This window comes from Cyclopterus lumpus, chromosome 13, assembly GCF_009769545.1.
Source record: "Cyclopterus lumpus isolate fCycLum1 chromosome 13, fCycLum1.pri, whole genome shotgun sequence".
In the NCBI taxonomy this organism is placed as follows: domain Eukaryota; kingdom Metazoa; phylum Chordata; class Actinopteri; order Perciformes; family Cyclopteridae; genus Cyclopterus; species Cyclopterus lumpus.
Window position 1 is genome coordinate 12374500 of NC_046978.1, and position 21281 is coordinate 12395780.

Sequence of the window (21281 nt, forward strand, 5' to 3'; positions counted from 1 at the left end):
GCTCAGAAGCACCTAAATAAATAAATATTTTGTAAATACTATAATTTACTTAACTGGTACTTTGAATCAGATTCTCAGTGATTGCCTCAAAAAGCCAGGTTTGGACCCCGATGTTGTAGATATAGAGCTCGATGGCTTTTCCTGGAGGGCAGCATCACATCCGTTTGCACTGCAAATCCCTCATGCTGCATCCGCACCACATCAGGCATTGCGGCAAAAGAGTGCCCGTTGGCACCGCATCCATTTCCAAATCGAATGGGTCAATCCAATGAGTGTCGCTCAATTGGTCCATTTCAGGGACAGCCCTGCACTTAGCGCCACAGCGTCTGATTTGGTGTGAAACTGCAGCCTCGATGTTCTAAAGAACCTCTTCGATGAGCTTGTGTTGATGCTCATTCAGAGGTAATTTCATCAACTGAACATCAGCTCTATTCCTCCATGGTAGCTGATGTGAGCTCTGAAATGTCATGCTGTCGCCCCAGGCAAGCAGCTATTTTTAGAAACTGATAAATTCTGGAGCCATGCAGCAGGTTGTTTCACAGCAGAACCAGCACTCTTGTGTGTACGTGCTCCCCCAGGTTTTTCGCCCACCATTTTCCTGACTCACACCCTCCTGTACTCACCTGCTCATCGGGCTGCGATCCCCCATACGCACGATAATCTGAAATCTAACCGACAGAGAAACCAATTTAGTTTTGTCTTTGTTTTGAATTGGACGACAAGTCTCCCTCTCTGCTCACCGTGGACTACAGTAAAAGCCTGCACAGTCCGCCGTGCATTCACTGTCCCAAAGCCAAGCATCCATTCACGCATTCATACACTGACTCTCACACGCAGACACACTCGCACCCTCGGCCACACCCAATCTCCTCTCACTCACCTCAAAGACACATAGTTTGCTCGACGGATGAGCAGAACCTCTGTAATTAGAAAAAGGTTCCACAATCATTGTTGTTAAACAGTCAGGGTTACGAGGGAGGGGTAGCTCCAGTTCTAGGTGCTTTGGGTGGGGCTTTACGCATGGTGTGAGGCGGGAGGGTCAAGTCTAACCTCTTTTGTCAAGACGATAGATATCAGCTGTAGTGTTTGATTTGTAACAAAGGGAGTAGTGTAGTTCTGTGGGTATGAGAACTGTACTAGGTAGCAGCGTTAAATAAGTATATTATAGTGACACTGGACAGTTTTACATTTTCAATCTGGTCTCCATATTATGTACGTTATATTGACAATATCTGCAAATGCATTTAATAATATGATTTTATTTAGTTTAAATAGTTTAATTGTTAATTATTTTCTTGCGAATAGATATATATTCCAACGTATTAAGGCCATTTTAGGTTAAAAAAAAAGGAAGGGGTTAATATTCCCAGGAAAAAAAAACACTTTTCCGAGAAAAAACATATTCTATAGTCTCTGAGATTATAAAGTCATAAATGTAGGCGCCGTCTAAATTACATTGCACCTAAAGCACAGATAGTTTGTCAGTAGTGACGTCATCGCCGTTTTGAAGCCTCGATTTCTGCGTGACCATATTTGGACTGCGGAGGAGTGACGTAGAGACCCTCGATACGTCTCTGGTGTGAGGCGGTTCATCCGATCTTCGAGTAAAGGGATGTGGTTTGCCAAAAAACTAATTTACCAAATTTATGACTTTATGAATTCAGGTATCTATTATTTTTTTTACCACTGAATATTATTCTCTGACTCTGTGATTTAAAAAATATTTTCTTTTACCTACAATGCTCCTAATAAGCCGTACTTATTAGCAAATCAAAACCTCTGATTGATTTATTAGACCGATAATGGATTATCTGAAAATTGCCCAGCCTTGCAAGTGCAAATTTAGAACATCAACTATCAATATTCAATATCTGTGTTTAATCTAGGCACTTCATGTCAATTAAGTAAATGCCTTTTGCCTTTATTTGACAGTTTACAGACTTAGAATCCTGTGTTTAAACTTAAAGACAGACAGGAACCACATGGTGCTGCTGCAGGTAGCATAACGGAGGGGTTTGTACTGTTGGAGAGCAGGATCTGCATGCTGTGTTACTCAGACGACTGCCGTTGCTTCCTCGTAAGAATGTGTGAAATGTGTGGAGTGGTATGCCTTGGGAAGAAATGTCTTTGCCATCGTCTGTTTCCTGCCTCTGGAAGATGTTAAGAGCTGGAATAACTGTCTCCATCACTAACACACATTGTGTTCCATATAAAGACAGTGCGTGTGTGTGTGCGCTTGTGTGCGTGTGCGTGCTTGTGTGCGTGTTCCTGTATCTCTATCTTTATGAGAATTAATAGTAGTTTTACTATTTTAGATTTGGCTTTATGAATAAGGGTCCAGGGCTGCAGCCAGCGCCTGAGCCACAGACCTTTTTTAAAGACTTTTAAATCTGTCGCTCTCACTACGCGGACAGGCCTGATGAGAAAATATTTTCTGAATTATTGCTAAAATCATCATGTAATGCTAACTTTTGTTTGTGTATCTAGTCTCTAATGAACAGAAATGGATGTGTTATATGTCGTCATCAGCTTTAGCCCCATTAGAAACGACTTTGTGTGTAATGGATGGTCATAATAAGGATAGAATTATTAGGACGCGTGCAAGTGAGCGTGCAAGTGAGCGAGCGAGTGAGTGAGTGAGTGAGCGAGTGCGGGGGGCAGTGCAGTCCCCGTTGGCAGGGTTACAGCTGTGTTCGCTCTGCTCTCCACAGGACAAGGAGATGGAGAAACAGAGGCTTCTGTACCAGCAGTCGCGCCTACACAACCGAGGGACTGCAGAGATGGTGCTGCAGATGATCAGTGCCTGTAAAGGTAGTTGCTACGCACACACACACACACACACACACACACACACACACACACACACACACACACACACACACACACACACACACACACACACACACACACACAATAATGTCACAATGGGCCATCCTTATCTTAGATGGTCAATGACCCATCTGGGCTGATCTGAAACAAATTGATAATTTTTTTTAACACTGTGTAATATTACAGTCCCCTCAGCCCAGATAACTGAATTCTAAGATAGAGATGTGAGATGCATTGTTCTCCCAGGTTTAGTCCAAATCAGATCAGTGGTGTCTGAGTCACTGAACAGCAAATGATGCTGATGTTGCACGTTGCCTTGAGGAGTGTGATTATGAAAATGCTGAAGAGAGAATAATTCCTAGTCTCAGTGAGAATCCGTTAAGTCAAAGTTTTGCATTCAAAATGGTACAAAGGTGTTTAGCATCAGAGTATACTTAAAGGACCTAAAGTAATTAAGTATTAATTATGCAGAATGGACAGTTTTAGAATAATATACATCATATATGTCTTGATTATAATTAATATGCATTACCGTATAATGTTAGATTACATTCTTGTTGTAGCTGGTGAAGCTCATTTGAATTACTTTATACACTGCTTAATCTACAAAAATGCATCAGTTATTAGTTGATTTATATATTCATTTATTAATAGTAAAAACCACAATATTTGACTCTGAATTGTTGTAAATTAGAAGAATAAAATGGAAATACTGAAGTAAAGTATCTTAAAATTGTGCTCACGTACACTTTTGAGTCAATGTATTTAGTTACATTCCACCACTGATTTCTTCACAACAAAAACTTGATAAATATCTGATAAAATGTGTATTTGTTACATTTCTATTTTATTCTCCGTCCGTGGGCTGCATCCCTAATTCACATTTTTTAAACTTTAACAGAAGAGTTTTGTGCAAGAAGAAATACATGTGTTTTTTTTAATGAAATGCTGGAAGTAATAAAATGTACTTCAGAGAATTAAATCAACATATACATTCTGAAATACAATAAAGTAGTACAAATTAGACTTACTTTTACCAGCTCCAACATGTGAATGTATCATTCTGAAATGGAGCATTCTGCATGATTGACACTTTTCCTTTGGGTACTTTGCTGCTCATACTTTGTACTTCTACTGGAGTCAAACTGGATTGCAGGACTTTACTTGCAACAGAGCATTAATACACTGTTGTGTTGGTACTTTTACTTCAGCACTCCTTCCACCTCTGAACACCACTGATGTCTGATTTCAGGTGAACCTGGAGCCATGGTTTCTTCCACACTCAAACTGGGAATCTCCATCCTCAATGGAGGTAACTGTGATGTGCAGCAGGTAAGAACTCTGAGAGTTTTACATTCATTCTAGACAATTACATTTCCATTGGAGAGCTGGAATACGTCAGTAATCGACCTTGTTAATGCGTCTGTGAAGAGCTGCTGGCAGCCACGGCTGTGATTCAGGTGTATGTGAAGCTTCACAGGGAGGGAGCAGTTCATTCAGGACAAACATGGCCGCTCCTGAACATGTTAGCAGGTGTCATTTCTTCATTAAAAGCAGAGCAATGCACGGCACCGAGGGCTTTTCTCGTTTTTTGCTCCTCTCTCAATGGCAACTTCGGCAACAGTTTGATTGACAGATGGTTCATCCAATCACCTGCCCAGTATTTTTTTTAAAGTTGCCTGCCCTTTTCCAAACAGTTTGCAATGACAGCTTCTCGGATGGCGTTATAGGACTACAGCGCAACTTAAATGTTCCATTTTCCATTCTGCTGGCGATGCGACTCTCCATCTTAATCCTTTCAGTGCACATTTTGATTCCTGTCACCCTGTCTGTGTGCAGAGAATGCTGGACTATCTGAAGGATAAAAAGGATGTGGGATTCTTCCTGAGCGTTCAGGCTCTGATGCAGACCTGCAGGTCTGTAGTGAATATCTGTCATTGATCGCTCTTGTTTTTGACCGCTGCTCTCCAAACACTGTTCAGAGTGGGAGGGCTTACTGTGACTGAAGCTTGTAGGGCGGCATGTTCTCAAACTGACCGGATATTTCACATTGACAGCGTTTTGGATTTGAATGCCTTTGAGAGACAAAACAAGGCCGAGGGACTTGGGATGGTTTCAGAGGAAGGCACGAGTGAGTATGGTCTTCAGCTTCCTACCGCCACACACTATCTGAACACACTGCCCTCCAGACTGACACACACACACACACACACACACACACACTGTCACATCCCTGTTGTCCTGCGTCATTGTGCATTGGTTTGAGACATAGTCTGACATGTTTCTAGTTCCAGTGTGTGTCTTTTAGTTGGCCTGTTTGAGGATGCAGGTATGTTTTTATGGAAGTGTGTCCATGGAGTGTTAATCGCAGCATTTTGGCTGTTTGATGTATGAAACTGTTTTATCATCCACTGACAGCCTTGAGATTTCTGGACTCACTGCGTCTCTTTGTCTTTCTCTCCCCCTCATATCGTTCACTTGGCCCGTTTTTCAAAACCCTTTCCCCCTTCATGCTCATGTCTCTCTTGCCCGTCAATTTGCTGTTCTCACGGTTCTCAGATAAGAAGCTAGAACGTGGTAAATGATCTCATATATTTACTTTCTTTCTGTCCCTCCTTTTCTGTCCTCTCTGTCCCTTTCTTTAGCTCTCAATCACACAACTAGTCTTTTCCTTGCTGTGACCTTAATATGCATTTCATTTCACACTCAAGCACCCGGGGAAGTCAAACTGTACAGTCACTTGTAAGGTTTGATTTTTCGTCCTTGAGTGTTTTTAATCACAGATCTACTGTAACTCTGATAATTGGGAAGGAGAAGCAGTAACCTCGTTCTTCCTCTGCCACTCGGTTCTCTCAAGTAGACCGTAGAGAACTGTGTCCTAGAAACTCCGAAATGAATTGCAGCAGCAGCGGGGACTCTCTGAATCTCTCTCATTCATATCATTTGAATGTAGTTTGACCCCCTCAGCAAGACCATCTGTGTGAATCCTTAGACTCCCTAGAATATTCTCATTGAGTTCTGCTTGGAGTTGGAAAAACTCAACAAGACGGCATTGAAGTAAAAAACAAAGTTACTGATCCGGCATATCATCACACGGAGGATGGGAAGGGCTCTCTCCTCCGTCCTTTGTTGCATCAGGACCGTTGCTCTCAGGTCAGCTGAGCGCCATGCGTCACAAAGAGAGGATCACAATGGAACAAAAGAACTGGACTAAAACAAGAAAAAGAGTATCGATAAGAGAATAACAAAAAGCTACTGAGCACAGTGCTTTCTAGTAAATCCCACATTGTGTATTAGTACATTTAAATGCATTCACTTATCCGTTTATTTGATTGGGACAGAGCATGTTCATGAAGATCAGTACAAGCATGCTAATATACACCCATCTCTAACCAAAACAGCAACATAACCAGATACAAATATGTAATACACAAGCAGAAAAGACAAAGCACCTCAAGCATAGTTTGAGATTGGTGTTGAAAGTCTAATATATATGCATAGTACTTGTTCATATGCAATACTCTGTCTAGTGCGTATTGTACATAATACAAGACTTGGTCATTGAAGCTGTTAAAGAGTAATGAAATAACAACTTCAAAGCACTATTGCTGACCCTGTAATTATTGTATGTATTTTGTTGTACGTGATCAGAGTCCTCTGCTGACTCCACCGCCACGTTTTTGTTTTCTGTCATGAGTCAATCTTAACATGCTTGTGCATTTTTTACTCTCTGACAGTATCCACTTTCTGATGGCATCCCAATAGAGAGCTGTAACATTTTAATTTTTTAATGGGTAGGATTTGAAATGAAATGACGTAAAAGAAAAAAATCAAAAGACACTAAATGAACTGCCCACTCTTCAAAAGCTCCTCATTTCCTCTAAGATTAGTTGTCATCCTTTACTTCCACCCTGACAACAGGGGTTAACACCAAATTCAATATCTATTAGTGAGTGTCATCCCATCTCTTACAAAGCGTACTGGGGTTTGCAGAGTTCGGTAGATCTGTCCTGCATGACGGAGTGCCTTCACTTTATCTCTGTTGTTCTGTCTTCATTTGTGAGCGTCTCCTCAGTGGTATTCGTGTCTGTTGTCACGCCCTGGTTTCCTGTCGTCATTTATCTGTGTGTTCCATGCACATTTAAGTTTGATCTTTTTGAGTTTTGTTGAGTAGAGGTTTTCTGTAAAAAGAAAAGTGTCTGGAGTTCGAGACAGAGGTAAAGTTGTATGCCTCCCTTTCCTGCTAACGAATGTCGAGGTCTTTGTTCCTTTCACTAACACGTTCTCATGAAAGGGGAGCGGTACTTACAATTCAGGGATGAAGTGTTCAGTTTCAAGAAAAAAAAAGTAAAAACACACCTAGCTTTTTCAATTAAATTCAATTCAGTTTATTTTGTATATCTCAATATCACAATTACAAATGATCCTCAGAATGCTTTACAATCTGTACACATACGACATCCCTGTCCCAGGACCTCACATCGGATCAAGGTATTAGGTGTGTTAAAGGATTAGGCTTTAACACACCTAATACCTTGTGCTTCTCTTTGTTTTTGTATTCTAACAGAATAACACAGCAAAACGACAGAGAGACTTTCTTTCCAACAAGATTAATTTGCGTTTCCTCTCTTCCTCTTGCCAGATGAGAAAGTGATGGCGGACGATGAATTCACGTGTGACCTCTTACGTTTCCTGCAGCTTCTTTGTGAGGGCCACAATAATGGTGAGTCTCTTTTTCCAAAGCTGCTGTGTTGAAGTAAAACTCGTTTCAGTTGTGGAGTGCACCTTTTTTTTTTGTTGTACTTCCTGTTTTCAGATTTCCAGAACTACTTGAGAACTCAGACAGGCAGCACCACGACCATCAACATCATCATCTGCACTGTGGACTACCTGCTGCGACTTCAGGTCACTCTGATTGCTGACTTTGGTTCTCTGCTCTTTGTCCCCTTTTCTCCAGACTGTCGCTCCTTCCCGGAATCTCTTTTTCGTTGACAGTTGTTTTAATGTTATTATTACGTGAGATTTGTTTTTTAGAAAATATGGCCTTTGTTATTTGATATACTAAAGTACGACACAAATATCCTACTAAGACTAAGAAATTATTCTGTGATATCCATATAAATATACTTTATACACACACAAAAAAAGAATACATTCAGTATTCTTTCATTTGGGCCAATTCTATAATACGTTTTTTTGTTTTCTTCCCTTCATGCATGCAGGAGTCGATCAGTGACTTTTACTGGTACTACTCAGGAAAAGACATTATCGATGAACCCGGGAAGAGGAATTTCTCCAAAGCAATGACGGTGGCCAAGCAGGTCTTCAACAGCTTGACTGAGTACATCCAGGTAGGAGAGCCCCCCCCCCCCCCGATAAAGCGTGCAAGTAATAACTTTATCCACATCTGTGATAATGTTAGAACATGCGTACAACTGATCACAACCCTGTCAAGCTACAAAACAAAACAAGACACTATAGTTCTTGAAAAGAAAAGGTAAAGCTAGATTTTAAATGTCTGTCCCCAAAGAAAATAACCTCCTGTTACTACGAAGCCAGCTTTTTTTTTTCAGAACATTTACTTCGAAACACAAAACGATGGTAAAAAACATCTCCTCACATGATGTCAGTGCTGGAGTTTCATCTCCGTGTTCCACCTGGTCTCTGTGTCTGTCAGGGTCCCTGTACTGGGAACCAGCAGTCTCTGGCCCACAGCAGGTTGTGGGACGCCGTCGTGGGCTTCCTGCACGTCTTCGCTCACATGATGATGAAACTTGCTCAGGTAAAAAATATCCTGACTCATTCTTAACCTTTTTGTAGGCTTACGGTTTATTTCCCGACATATACCATGGAGCGTTTCTGTAGAGAATCAATAATAATGTGTTTGCTATATTTCAGTTGACCAAAAGATGAATCAAATCAATATCAAACAGAATTGTACACATTCTCCAAAGGATATAGTTTTATTTATTAGTCCACTTGAGTATACTAATGATCTGAACTGTCTCTCTCATGGTTCCTGCAGACTAAAGTATGTATTTTCTTTATTATTCTTTAAAAAAAAAATATATATATGTGACCTGTGATTATTGAATTGATTTTCATATCTTTACTGGCTTTTCCCCTCTTTTCTTTGTCCGGTTGTTTCTGCCTCTTTATTAAGCCGTTTTTGCCAGAATGAGAAATCTGTGCATCCTGTGGTCTCTTCAAAATAAAGGTCAACTCGTGTTTCGCCAGTTAAATGCATTTATTGTGAAGCTGCAGCAGTAGGACATGTTAGTGGCCACAGACACTCGACTACAACTATAATCAAAAATACTGTTTTCATTTCTCGGTAGCCATGTTGTTTCTACATTTAATAAGTTAAATTATTTGAAATAGTCAGTTTTTCTACATTATGTCAGTTTATCAGTGTGCTGCTGATTCCCACATGAAGTTGAGCAGGCAGAAACAATGAGGAAAAACAGTTATGCTTTCCTGATTTGCGTATATATTGGTGTCATAGTACTGGCCAGTGATTATGGTTTGACCGTGTGCTTGCTTTAAATAATGCGTGCCTGCGGGCTGCAACTTGTTTGACCTAACAAGGAGCTGCGGTGTTCCTTACTCTAATATGTGACCTCTTGATTGCTACTGATGCTACTGTTTAAAATGCTTTTTTGTACCTTGAACATCATTTAAATGGTAGGTTATTATTAAAAAGGTAAGCTATAATAACTTTTGGATCAGCACTTCCAGATGAACTCATCTGAGGCCATACATACATTTTCAGAAACTCTCTGTTGAGTCCAAAAATGAGCTTTAACATGTGACCTGAATATACAGTATCTCCTATCGGATGTGTTTGTATTGGATAAGAAGCAGCGTAAAAATAGAATATGTGGTCTGGCTGAAATTTAGTAAGGATAACATTTTTATTTTCATCTGTAACCCTGTCAGATGCACCCCGATCCTGGACAACGAAATGGCGTAAGAATGTGTCTCCACCAGCGCCATCTCATTTAGAGGCCCGTCCAGCTTTTATTCCAGTTATTTTTCTTATGCGTCATCACATTATTTATCACGCAGCTGAATACCCAAATCATATCCATTTCCCTCTGTTGGTGTTTTCTAACAAGCCATCAAGTAAATTACTGTAGATATTATATATATTAAATTATATGGGGAAAATATGATTGGAATGTCCGTTTAGAGAACATGTAATCACATTCTTAGATCGCTTGTTAAAGGTGGTATATAACAAATATGATTTATTCATGCACCCAAACATTGGTTAATTGTTCCTTCCTAATTTATGAGACTCATTTCACATTGTTGCCTTAAGTTGTCTCGCTTTGCTCCTTTTTCATTTCGCTGTATTTAGTTTCTTTTGCGTTCTCGAGGTATTAAAAGGTGCCAGTGTGATTTCACAGGATGCTTGCACAGCCGACAGCTTTTTCTCCTCTAGACCTCCACCAGCCCGACAACCACTTGAGACTGTCTAAAAATATCAGCAGCTCTTGTTATCTGCTGGTGCCGGTCTTCAGAAGCGCTTCAGATCAGCGTCGGCAGTTCTGTTCGTCCTCCTCGCTCCCATGCTGCAGCCACTCTTTCAGATAAGGGGAAAAAGGCCTCGCTGTCTAGAGGCTTTGTGTTCTTCCCTCCTCTCATACCTGCTTGTGTTTCCATTGTGTTTGTCTTGCTGTCCGTCACATCAAGTGTACCTCCTGTAATGATAAAAATGCATGTTCTTTATTTGACAATGCAAACCCAGGATCATTTTTGGAGTAGAGCGCACTCTGAGGTAGCTATTCTCACCTGTTTCTTTTCGTCTCAGAAAGATACACATATCCTCTCAGACTGTAATATATTTTGGTTTTGTTGCAGGACTCCAGTCAAATTGGACTGTTGAAGGAGCTGTTGGATCTGCAGAAGGACATGGTGGTGATGCTTCTGTCTCTGCTTGAGGGTACGGTGTCCGTCCCAGTCCAGTGACATCCTCTCCGTTCTGTTTGCAAGCTTTCTATACATTTCTCATTTTCTCTCGTCTTTTGTTCCGCTCCTCCCAGGCAACGTGGTGAACGGCACCATCGCCCGGCAGATGGTGGACATGCTGGTGGAGTCCTCCAGCAACGTGGAGATGATCCTCAAGTTCTTCGACATGTTCCTCAAGCTCAAGGACATCGTCGCGTCCGACGCCTTCCGGGACTACGTGACCGACCCCCGAGGGCTCATCTCCAAGAAGGACTTCTCCAAGGCCATGGACAGCCAGAAGCAGTACTCTCCCTCAGAAATCCAGTTCCTCCTCTCCTGCTCGGAGGCCGACGAGAACGAGATGATCAACTTTGAGGAATTCGCCGATCGTTTCCAAGAGCCGGCGAAAGACATCGGCTTCAATATCGCCGTACTGCTCACAAACCTGTCGGAGCACGTGCCCCACGACACCCGCCTTCAGAACTTCCTGGGGCAGGCCGAGAGCGTGCTCAACTACTTCCGCCCTTACCTCGGCCGCATTGAGATCATGGGAGCCAGCAGGAAGATTGAGCGCATCTACTTTGAAATCAGCGAGGCGAACCGCAACCAGTGGGAAATGCCGCAGGTCCGAGAGTCCAAGCGGCAGTTCATCTTCGACGTGGTCAACGAAATCGGGGAGAGCGAGAAGATGGAGATGTTTGTGAACTTCTGCGAGGACACTATCTTTGAGATGAACATCGCCGCTTCGATCTCTGAGCCCGAGGGAGACGGGGCAGAAGAGGAGGATGACGAGGAGGAAGAGGAGAGCGGCGGAGATCAGGTCGAGGCTCTGGAGGGCGATGAGGAAAATGGAGAAGAAGCAGCTCCAGTGTCCGCCTCGGCCTTTGCGGACTTCCTGAAGAGCGTGGGTGACTTCTTCAACATGTTCACCTTCCGTAACCTGCGGCGTCGCTACCGCAAACTAAGAAAAATGACCGTGAAGGAGATGGTGATCGGCCTGGCCACGTTTATCTTCACGGTCGTGATGGGTATCCTGATGTTCGTGTATGGCATATGCAAGGGCTTCTTCACGCTCATATGGAAGGTGCTGTTCGGCGGAGGCTTAGTGGAGGGCGCCAAGAAGATGACGGTGACGGAGATCCTAGCCAGCATGCCAGATCCCACGCAGGACGAAGTTCACGGGGATCTGCCACCTGAACCGGGGGCGCGAGAAATACAAGACGCAGATGGAGTGTCGGACCTCTTGGATGCTGTGGGGGGAGAGGAGGAAGAGGAGGATAGCGAGGAGCGAGGAGAAGGTGGACGCCTGCCCGGTTTCAATGCTCCCGGAGGACTCGGAGACTTTGGCGAGACGACAGCAGAGGAGCCTCCGACTCCCGAGGGCACGCCGCTGCTGAAGAGGAAATTGGTGAGGCGTTGTGTCTGTTACTGTTGTTCAATGTGCACGCTCTCCGTTAATTGGATAATTAACCGCAAAACAATTATTGAAACAGATGGAAGCCGCGGTGGGAGAACCAGGAGAGGAACAGCAACCTGTTCAGCCTGAAGAAGAGGCTCCTCAGGAAACCGAGAAAGCAGAGTAAGTTAATTCTGCTAAAGATGAGGCGAATATTGATTCACTCCCAGCTAAGCTGTACAGCCATAAACATTTAGAGTTCACACGTCTAAGAGCAAATGTGTTAAGTAATTATGAATCATCGTTTGGCTTGAATGTAATTCACTTTTTCTACAGAAATGTGTCCAGACATTTTCAGTGTTCGCTCGATCACATCCAGTACGACAACTTATTAAGGTCATTGTTGGTAAAAATAAATCATTATTATTATTACGACAGAGCTGTGGGAGGAGGGGGTAATATTCTCTGAATAAACTAGTCACAACATTTTTCTCCCTCTGAATATTATCCCCCTACCGTGGCGCTGCCATTGTCTTTGTCCTACAATAGCCTTAATACGCCATCGTACATATCTGTCGTCAACCAATCAGCTTCATCGTATGTTAACACAGTCCACAGAAAGTATTTCTTCTGTTCAAAAAACTCAAACAAAACACAAGTCTCTCTCGTTGTGTGTCTTGTCCAGCACCGAGAATGGAGAGAAGGAGAAGGAAGAGAAGGCCAAGCCTGAACCCGAGGTAAAGGAGGAGGAGCCCGAGGTGAAAGAGGAAAAGACAGTGAAGACGAAGGCGAAGAAGGACAAGAAGGTGGCTGAGGAGGGCTTCGAGCTGTGGAATGAGCTGGAGGTTCTGAGGATTAAATATATGGTGAGGAGCTCTCCTACAGTAAATATGTTGTTAGCCGCCACATGGTGCTGCAGTCTGAACCTGTTCTCTGACATATTGGTATTTTCAAGTAATAAGGTTAGCTGTAAAAAGCCTGAGCCGCTTGCTTTCATGTGGTTTGGACCGGTTGGTTTTTTGTCACTCAGAAAGCCGTCGCATTGTTTTCTTCACAGAACTACCTTTCTCGCAACTTTTACAACCTTCGGTTCTTGGCCCTGTTTATCGCCTTCGCTCTCAATTTCATCCTGCTCTTCTACAAGGTCTGTGCATTGTTACACACACTGATACCAGTAGCATGTGCCACCGCATCATGGTGCATTTCACTGGCGATGTGTTCAAGAGTCTGACAGCCACCCCCCTAAATACATCTCCAAATAACACACTGGGGAATGTGTTATGATGCAATAAAGTTACATAAGATAAGATAAGATAATCCTTTATTAGTCCCTCAGTGGGGAAATTACAGGATGAACGCTCGTATTCAGGATCAGATGGTTTTCTCATTATCACCATATAGCGACTCCATACCAACAACATAAGAAACACATGACACCACATGAGCGTATGTGGAGGACTCCAACAACTTATTTTTGCAGCTGCTATCAAGATGGAGTTCTTTGATGTGATGAAGTCATTCAGGAGCAATACAGTGGAGGAGAACTTTCCAGATCAAAGGAACATGCGATGAATGCTATCTTTAATGCACATTTTTTAAAGAGTTCTTTTACCACCTTTCTGTATTAAAAAGTATTTTTTGCAATTGGCACTTGTTTTTCTTCTTTATGCCAAAAGACTGATTCTGTGTCTGACCTGTCCAGGTGTCTGAAAGTCCTCCAGGTGAGGAGGACCCGTCTGAGGGTTCTGGTCTGTTTGAGGGCTCTGGCCTGTTTGAAGGCTCCGGTGCCGAGGAGGATGGGTCCGGATTAGATGACGTAGGAGGAGAAGATGACGAAGAGGAGGGTACTTTGTACTACTTCCTGGAAGAGAGCACAGGCTACATGGAGCCGGCTATGGCTTTCTTTGGCTTCATCCACACTATTATCTCCTTCCTCTGCATCATCGGCTACAACTGCCTCAAGGTACCTGGTGTTTGCACCACAAAAAATCCCACATGTGGTTTTTTTTGTGTCTTTTTGTGTTTTGTGTTTTGCGCTTGTGGGGTTTCAAGCAGCGTGCCTTCTTTTCCCTTCAGGTCCCTCTGGTTATCTTCAAGAGAGAGAAGGAGCTGGCCAGAAAGCTGGAGTTTGATGGTGTCTACGTCACTGAGCAGCCTGAGGAAGACGACATCAAGGGCCAGTGGGACCGACTGGTGCTCAACACTCCGTAAGAGGCCTGTTACATAGTCACATTTCAGCCCAACTCTCCGGCAATGTACTTCAGAAACAAAGGAATGACAACGGAATAACATTTCTTTTTAAGTATTAGAAACCTGATTAATAATTGCATCTAAGATGCAAGCTCTCAAAATAACCGGCTATAAATCACAGACACACACTTTGGTCTAATCTTTACTGACGTTGCATGTTAGTCACACTCTAATCAGGTTGCAGATTTCTCATATATTGCATCACAAACTGGGAGTACTTTAAATGAAATGCTCATGATTTGTGTCTCTCGATGCAGATCTTTCCCAAACAATTACTGGGACAAGTTTGTGAAAAGAAAGGTGAGTTGATTTTTTCCCCGAAAAGCTTAGATTGAAGATGTCCAGGATATTTTCCTGCAGTGAATTGGCATTGGTGTGTGTGTGATACCCAGGTGCTGGATAAATATGGTGACATCTACGGCAGAGAGAGGATCGCGGAGCTGCTCGGTATGGACTTGGCTTCTCTGGACGTCAGTGCCATGACTCATGAAAAGAAGCCTGAACCCGACACCTCAATGTTGAGCTGGTATGTACTGTTCACTCTCTACATGAAGCATTCAGGGTTTAAAGAGTACAAAGTCAGAGAACAAACCTGTCCGTCTCCCCGTAGGGTCACGGCTATTGACATCAAGTACCAGATCTGGAAGTTTGGTGTTATTTTCACCGACAATGTGAGTTCAGGAAGCAGTTCACGGTTTGATTTAAACAATGAGAAGTCACGTGTGACCGACAGCACTCTCTCCTTTCATTAGACCTTCCTCTACCTCGTCTGGTACATGTTGATGTCTCTGCTCGGACACTACAACAACTTCTTCTTCGCGGCTCATCTTCTGGACATCGCCATGGGGGTCAAAACCCTGCGCACCATTCTGTCCTCCGTCACCCACAACGGCAAACAGGTCAGCACACTCACCGCGACAACGATGCATCGCGAGGCTTTCTGCACGCCGTGCACTAATGCTCCGTCCACCTTGTCTCACGCAGCTGATGATGACGGTGGGTTTGCTGGCCGTGGTGGTGTACCTGTACACCGTGGTGGCGTTTAACTTCTTCCGCAAGTTCTACAACATGAGCGAGGACGAGGACGAGCCGGACATGAAGTGTGACGACATGATGACGGTGAGTGGCGGCGCAGGAAGACACCTGTCGGGGTCGTCGGGCCCGCTTTACGCTGTGCTATAAAACATCTCTTCCGCAGTGTTACCTGTTCCACATGTACGTTGGCGTGCGCGCTGGTGGTGGCATCGGAGATGAAATTGAGGACCCGGCCGGTGACGAATACGAGCTCTACCGAGTGGTCTTTGACATTACCTTCTTCTTCTTCGTCATCGTCATCCTGCTGGCTATCATCCAGGGTATGTTTTCATAAGTGGTCCTTTTTCTCAAAGTTCTCTTTGTGGTTTGGGTGTAATTAAACACTAACTACACAAGAAAAATGGCAATAATGTAAAGTTGGATGTGTATGTCTTCCGAATTTGTCGCAAGATGTGGCTTTAGAAATACAAAGGAGAAGTTTAAATTCTCCAATAAGTCATGTTTAACTGACATGTGGTCGCCTGTGGCCATGTACGCTGAGGCAGAGAGCTTTGCAGAGCAGGGATTTGGTTGAAGAATGCACCAGTGTTCACCTGCGTTGTCTCAAACTAAAACCTGTGCCAGCAGAATTGGAGAATCTAAGGAATAAGAGAAGACTGTTTAGCAGTCAGGAAAAACAAAAAGGTTTTTGGACCTGAAGTTTGCGGTCCTGAATTCTAAATGTGACGGTCACTTTGTGGAGAAGATCTTCAGACCAATACGAAACGCTGTGTGTCTGTCAGGTTTGATCATCGACGCCTTTGGAGAGCTGAGAGACCAGCAGGAGCAGGTCAGGGAGGACATGGAGGTAAGAGGATGAGTTCCAGGGGGAACTTCACTTCACTTATTCTCCTTCAGTTAACAGGAGAGAGCGTGTTTCATCTGAACTGTCCCGTCTCCCTCCAGACAAAGTGCTTCATCTGTGGAATTGGAAGCGACTACTTTGACACGACGCCGCACGGCTTCGAGACGCACACCTTAGAAGAACATAACTTAGCCAACTACATGTGAGTTACCTGTAAGAGGTTTTAAATATACTGTATGTCTCCACTCATTTACTTCCAAAGTTCCAGATGGCCTCGAAACCCTTGATGGCTTTATCCTTTCAGAAATAAGGCATCAAGCGAGTATTGAACAAGTGGATAACCTTTACTATTAAAACATAGCAGCATATGACACATGACTTGGCTTGACAAGAAGAAAATGATGAGAAGACTTCTGCAGTGTTAATGTTTTAAGAGGCTTTAGTCTTCCAACAACCACTAACATTTGGCTTTTGTCTTCAGTCAGTATTCATTTCCAGACATGTTTTTTTCTCCTTTTCTGGTGTAATGCTATGCAACATGCATTAAAGTGAATATATAATAGATTAAATCTATAGGGATTTGGGCAATTATAAGAGTTTATTAACATACAAAACATGCCATTCATATGCTCTTCCCATCGCCACTGTTACCTCACTGGTCATGGAAACAGACTAACTCGACAGAAACTAAATAAAACTAAAAAGGTTTTTGCTTTAGTCTGTCCACTGTTCAAACTCTGGTTTGAAAGAGAGACTGAATAAGTGACTGATAACAATTAAACGTGTTCATGACATCTATCCAACACACCAGAAAAAATAAAAGGCATACTCGTCTACTGACAATGGGAAAGGAGTCTGTGGCTTATTTTTAGTGTACTTTTACTGTATAAAAGAAACGGGATATACAGACTAATTCTGGTGTAAATAATCTTGTTATTATGTTGAATTAGTTTTCTCTATTTCACCTTCAGGTTCTTCCTGATGTATCTCATAAATAAAGATGAAACGGAACACACAGGGCAGGTCAGTAAACATACATGCATGAGGTCGGTCGGTGTACATTAATTGCTATTCATGTGTGTTTTGAAAAGCAATATATAAATTCGATGTATTATTATTATTATTATAAAAAATGTTGAACCACTCTATGTATCAGGAGTCCTACGTGTGGAAGCTATACCAGGAGCGATGCTGGGACTTCTACCCGGCTGGAGACTGCTTCCGGAAGCAGTATGAGGATCAGCTCGGATAACCTCCTGCACCCTTAACGCCTGAGGGAGGAGGAGAGGAGAGGAGGGAGGAGGGGAAGATACCAAATGTAGACTCTGAACACATCTATTTTCTTAGTTTCTCCTAACTTGAAGCTATGCACACTTTGACTGCACTGCTGTACCACCTGCAGCACAATGCCGATGAGAGAGAATGGAGTAGAGCAGAAGAAGATTATCAACAGGCATAAAAAGACAGGGGCCTTTTTATTGCGCTATGAAAACACGACATGGCCTTTTTGGTGTAAAATATATATAGACTGCCTTGCGTATCAGTGCATTTATACAAAACGGGCTCTTTCAGTCGCTACTGCTGTAAACGTTTTAGTGCCTATAGCAATGTCACTGCTTTTTAGCTCAGATTAGAGTGCATATGTTTTATTCATGTTTGTACTGTTGGGAGATTTTAGTTTTATTTTTTGTATGTGGTTGCTGCCTTTCGATATTTCCTTTATGGAGTTTCAATGAGAGCGAGCGTTTTGAAACCGAATAATTCAGCTGCTCAAAGTCGTATCTCAGAGATCCTCGAGGGAGCAGCAAAGGTTTCAGGCCTTTTCTCGCTTCCTTTTCTTCTTTTCTCTCCCTCACGAAAGAAAACTAGTCTACAGACAAGCGATCGTGACTGGAAACTCGCCGAGATAATAAAGTGTATGTACGATGCACGCCGGTGTGAATCGGCTGTCTAGACAAACCCATGTTGCACTCTGAAGTCTTACAAGGTGGTCCCCGGTCCGCTGGTCTCTGTGCCATACAAGGTAATGATGATGGACACACATGCAGTAGAGGAGGAGGCCAAGGGTATTTATTTCTTGTTTATATGCAGATCAGATCTTCTGAAGACGACCGTTTTAGCCCGTCTGTATTTCTGGCCAACAGTCTGTTTTATGACACTTTATGCACAAATAAGATTTTGTCTGTGCATTGGAATAACTAGTGAATGTATTTGATGTGTACATCTTGGCCACCGCGTCATGTGTATAACGGAGTAAGGTCTGGGCTGCTTAGAGGCCTTTTATTGAAGAGACGTATTTTACATAAATCATAGATGCATATATTTATTTTTCTTTAGGGATTTGAGGAACTTGAGCAATCGTTCTTCTCCGTCGGACTTGAACACGTTGCGTGTTGCTGATTGTGCAAAGACCCGCTCTCACACTGAAGTTAATGCCCAGTTTGCAGTCAGAAGAGCACATTTTGGTTTTGCTAGTTAGGTTTTTACGATAGATCGCTTCTTTTCTCCAAGTCACGTGCGATGCTTCCATCTCAGGCGGCCCCGCCCCACTCATTGTTTTACAGGCTACTCGCATCGAATGTCTCGACCCACTTTGTCAGAGGCAGAGCGATTTGTTGTTTGCCGATGACTCTGAGGTGTGTAGCTGCCGCTATGGTCCACGCGGAGGCCGCTGACTGGAGATGTCTACTCCCCACCTGACTGAGTGTCCTCTGACTGAACCCTGTGTTTCAATACAGAATAAACAGATTATTTTAAGGACACCTGGGACATGTGTCCTTATTTGCATGTCAGTTTACTGTGTGTGTGTGTGTGTGTGTGTGTGTGTGTGTGTGTGTGTGTGTGTGTGTGTGTGTGTGTGTGTGCGCGCACGGCCATTGTTCCACCTTTTATGATGAAGTATAAAGACATTTTTGGAAAAGAATGCCTCGTAGGTCACTACAAGTGTAGGTGTTAACATGTGTGTGTCTGTACACATGCATCCCGAGGGTGAATTGTAAATCTTGTGGTGGGAACATCAACAAACATTTGCATAATAATGTAAACATGTAAAGTCTGTGAGCATCAGACAATGTTCAAGATCTTTCATGAATTGTTCCATGGTGAGTTCTTTCTGACAGATTTGTCCCTCAATATGTACATTAATATGCAGAATGACATATTTCACTTGCATTTCTATTAAAACAATAATATTTAGTAGTTTAAATAAAATTACATTATGATTTATTAATTCCCCATAATATATCCTAAATAATAAATTGTGGTTACACTTTCCATGACGCTCATATCTACATGCATTATAAACATATTTATAATGTAGCATTGTATATTTAACAGCACACCATAAATCTTGATAATGCTTTATAACATTCCCAAACACGTTATATGGAATTTTATAATACTTGTAATTCCCATAGTTGTAATACATTATAATGTATTATTAAAAAGATGATCATCCTTTTATAATGTGATTTTAAAAATCGTTAAATCTATATGAACACACAAAACGTATCTAATTTTCACTTTACTTAAACAATGACCATTTAGAGTAACTATAGCAGTGATCACTAGCCATGAGAATAAAAATACACTATTTAATAAAAGTGAATAAAAATACACTATTTAAAAAAACTAATTTTTAAAAACAACAATTATAAAAACAATCATGAAATCACATGTTACTTGACTTTGAGTCATTTATAAAAGCTTTCTAATAAGTTATTGTAAAGCATTATGAATGTTAAAGACTGCTTATAATGCATTATAATCAGTTTATTGCGCTGTATTATGTAAGTATTTTTATCATGCATTATAGACATGGGCGTCATAGAAAGTGTCACCGAAACATTTTACAGTGAACTAAGTGAATCAACTGTCACCCATTAGGCAGCTATGGCAACATTTCTTATCTTAATCAAATATCAGAAGTGGATTGTTAGCTTTAGGCTTATCAGGGAACACCCATGCATCACAAACGGTGCCTTTGTGGCCTGACAGAGTGTGTGTCTGTGTGTACATGCACGTGTAGGTTTTAAAGGACGTATATAAAGTTAGTGTATGCTCGCAGACACCAGTGCGAGATAAGAGTTACGTGTTTGCCTTTGACACACAGGCTGGCTTAGATATTTTATGAATCATAGATAGACCCTCCTACAATTCATTAAATATCAGGGAAGTTAAGAAACATGTATCTGGTTCCTGAATTAATGTGCAGAGATTACGACTTCCACACAGATATCCACACAGATATATTCAGAAGATTCAACATCTGTATGCTTTTAAACCACCAAAGAGAACTATTCTGACAGTGGTAACTTAAAGATTGCATAATACCAAAATTGTAAGAAAGAGTGCTAAAGCAGTAGTTATAATGAAGGATAATCTAAAAGCAGGTGGAAGCAAAAACTAGTATTAATAAAACGTTGAGGCACTTTACATGAGTACTTCCATGTCATGCCTATTACAGCTACTCCATTAATATTGAGAGGGGTGTTTTCTTTATCCCACTACACGTATTTGATGGCTAGGTACCTGTTACTGTACACATTGAGATGTTCCAGACAAAACCTACAATGAGTTTATATATATATAGTGAGTTTTTGTATATTAAACTCCCCATAAAACAGCTCAAATGAGCTCCACCCGGACCGGTCAGAACAGCTAAAGGCTTCATCATACATCAGTAAGAAGAATCCAATAATACTCAAAGAGGTCAGTTTTTGTATTGCTAGGCGATACTTTAAAAAGTACTTTTGCTCAAGTGATGTTTTCAATGCATGACTTTAACTTGTAATGTGGTATTTATACAGTATATTGCATCCGAGTACTTCCTCTCCTCGTGGCTTCAATAGCTCCTCCGGTCCTTTGTTGAACCGTGCCGCTCCTCTGCTGGGTCAACGGTTAATGACCTCCAAAGCAAACACGGTGATGCGGGCCTGGGTTCGGTCGGCTGCTCTGCCCCTCCCTCATCACTTG

General features: G+C 42.2%; 1 protein-coding gene across 1 annotated transcript in view; it reads left to right on the plus strand.

Annotated features, from left to right (window-relative positions):
• Positions 1 to 18995, plus strand: part of ryr1b (ryanodine receptor 1b (skeletal)) — a 70885-nt gene extending 51890 nt beyond the window's left edge. The window contains exons 83-107 of the mRNA XM_034548380.1: positions 2712 to 2811; positions 4082 to 4161; positions 4669 to 4745; positions 4887 to 4960; positions 7472 to 7552; positions 7646 to 7734; positions 8052 to 8180; positions 8507 to 8611; positions 10696 to 10777; positions 10878 to 12190; positions 12276 to 12361; positions 12864 to 13044; positions 13236 to 13322; positions 13881 to 14141; positions 14255 to 14385; positions 14686 to 14728; positions 14821 to 14954; positions 15039 to 15099; positions 15181 to 15327; positions 15413 to 15547; positions 15627 to 15783; positions 16246 to 16310; positions 16409 to 16509; positions 17279 to 17330; positions 17464 to 18995. Coding sequence (XP_034404271.1) covers positions 2712 to 2811; positions 4082 to 4161; positions 4669 to 4745; positions 4887 to 4960; positions 7472 to 7552; positions 7646 to 7734; positions 8052 to 8180; positions 8507 to 8611; positions 10696 to 10777; positions 10878 to 12190; positions 12276 to 12361; positions 12864 to 13044; positions 13236 to 13322; positions 13881 to 14141; positions 14255 to 14385; positions 14686 to 14728; positions 14821 to 14954; positions 15039 to 15099; positions 15181 to 15327; positions 15413 to 15547; positions 15627 to 15783; positions 16246 to 16310; positions 16409 to 16509; positions 17279 to 17330; positions 17464 to 17559 — 3867 coding nt within the window. The 3' untranslated portion in view covers positions 17560 to 18995. The remainder of the gene's footprint in view (positions 1 to 2711; positions 2812 to 4081; positions 4162 to 4668; positions 4746 to 4886; positions 4961 to 7471; positions 7553 to 7645; positions 7735 to 8051; positions 8181 to 8506; positions 8612 to 10695; positions 10778 to 10877; positions 12191 to 12275; positions 12362 to 12863; positions 13045 to 13235; positions 13323 to 13880; positions 14142 to 14254; positions 14386 to 14685; positions 14729 to 14820; positions 14955 to 15038; positions 15100 to 15180; positions 15328 to 15412; positions 15548 to 15626; positions 15784 to 16245; positions 16311 to 16408; positions 16510 to 17278; positions 17331 to 17463) is intronic.
• Positions 18996 to 21281: the final 2286 nt, after the last annotated feature.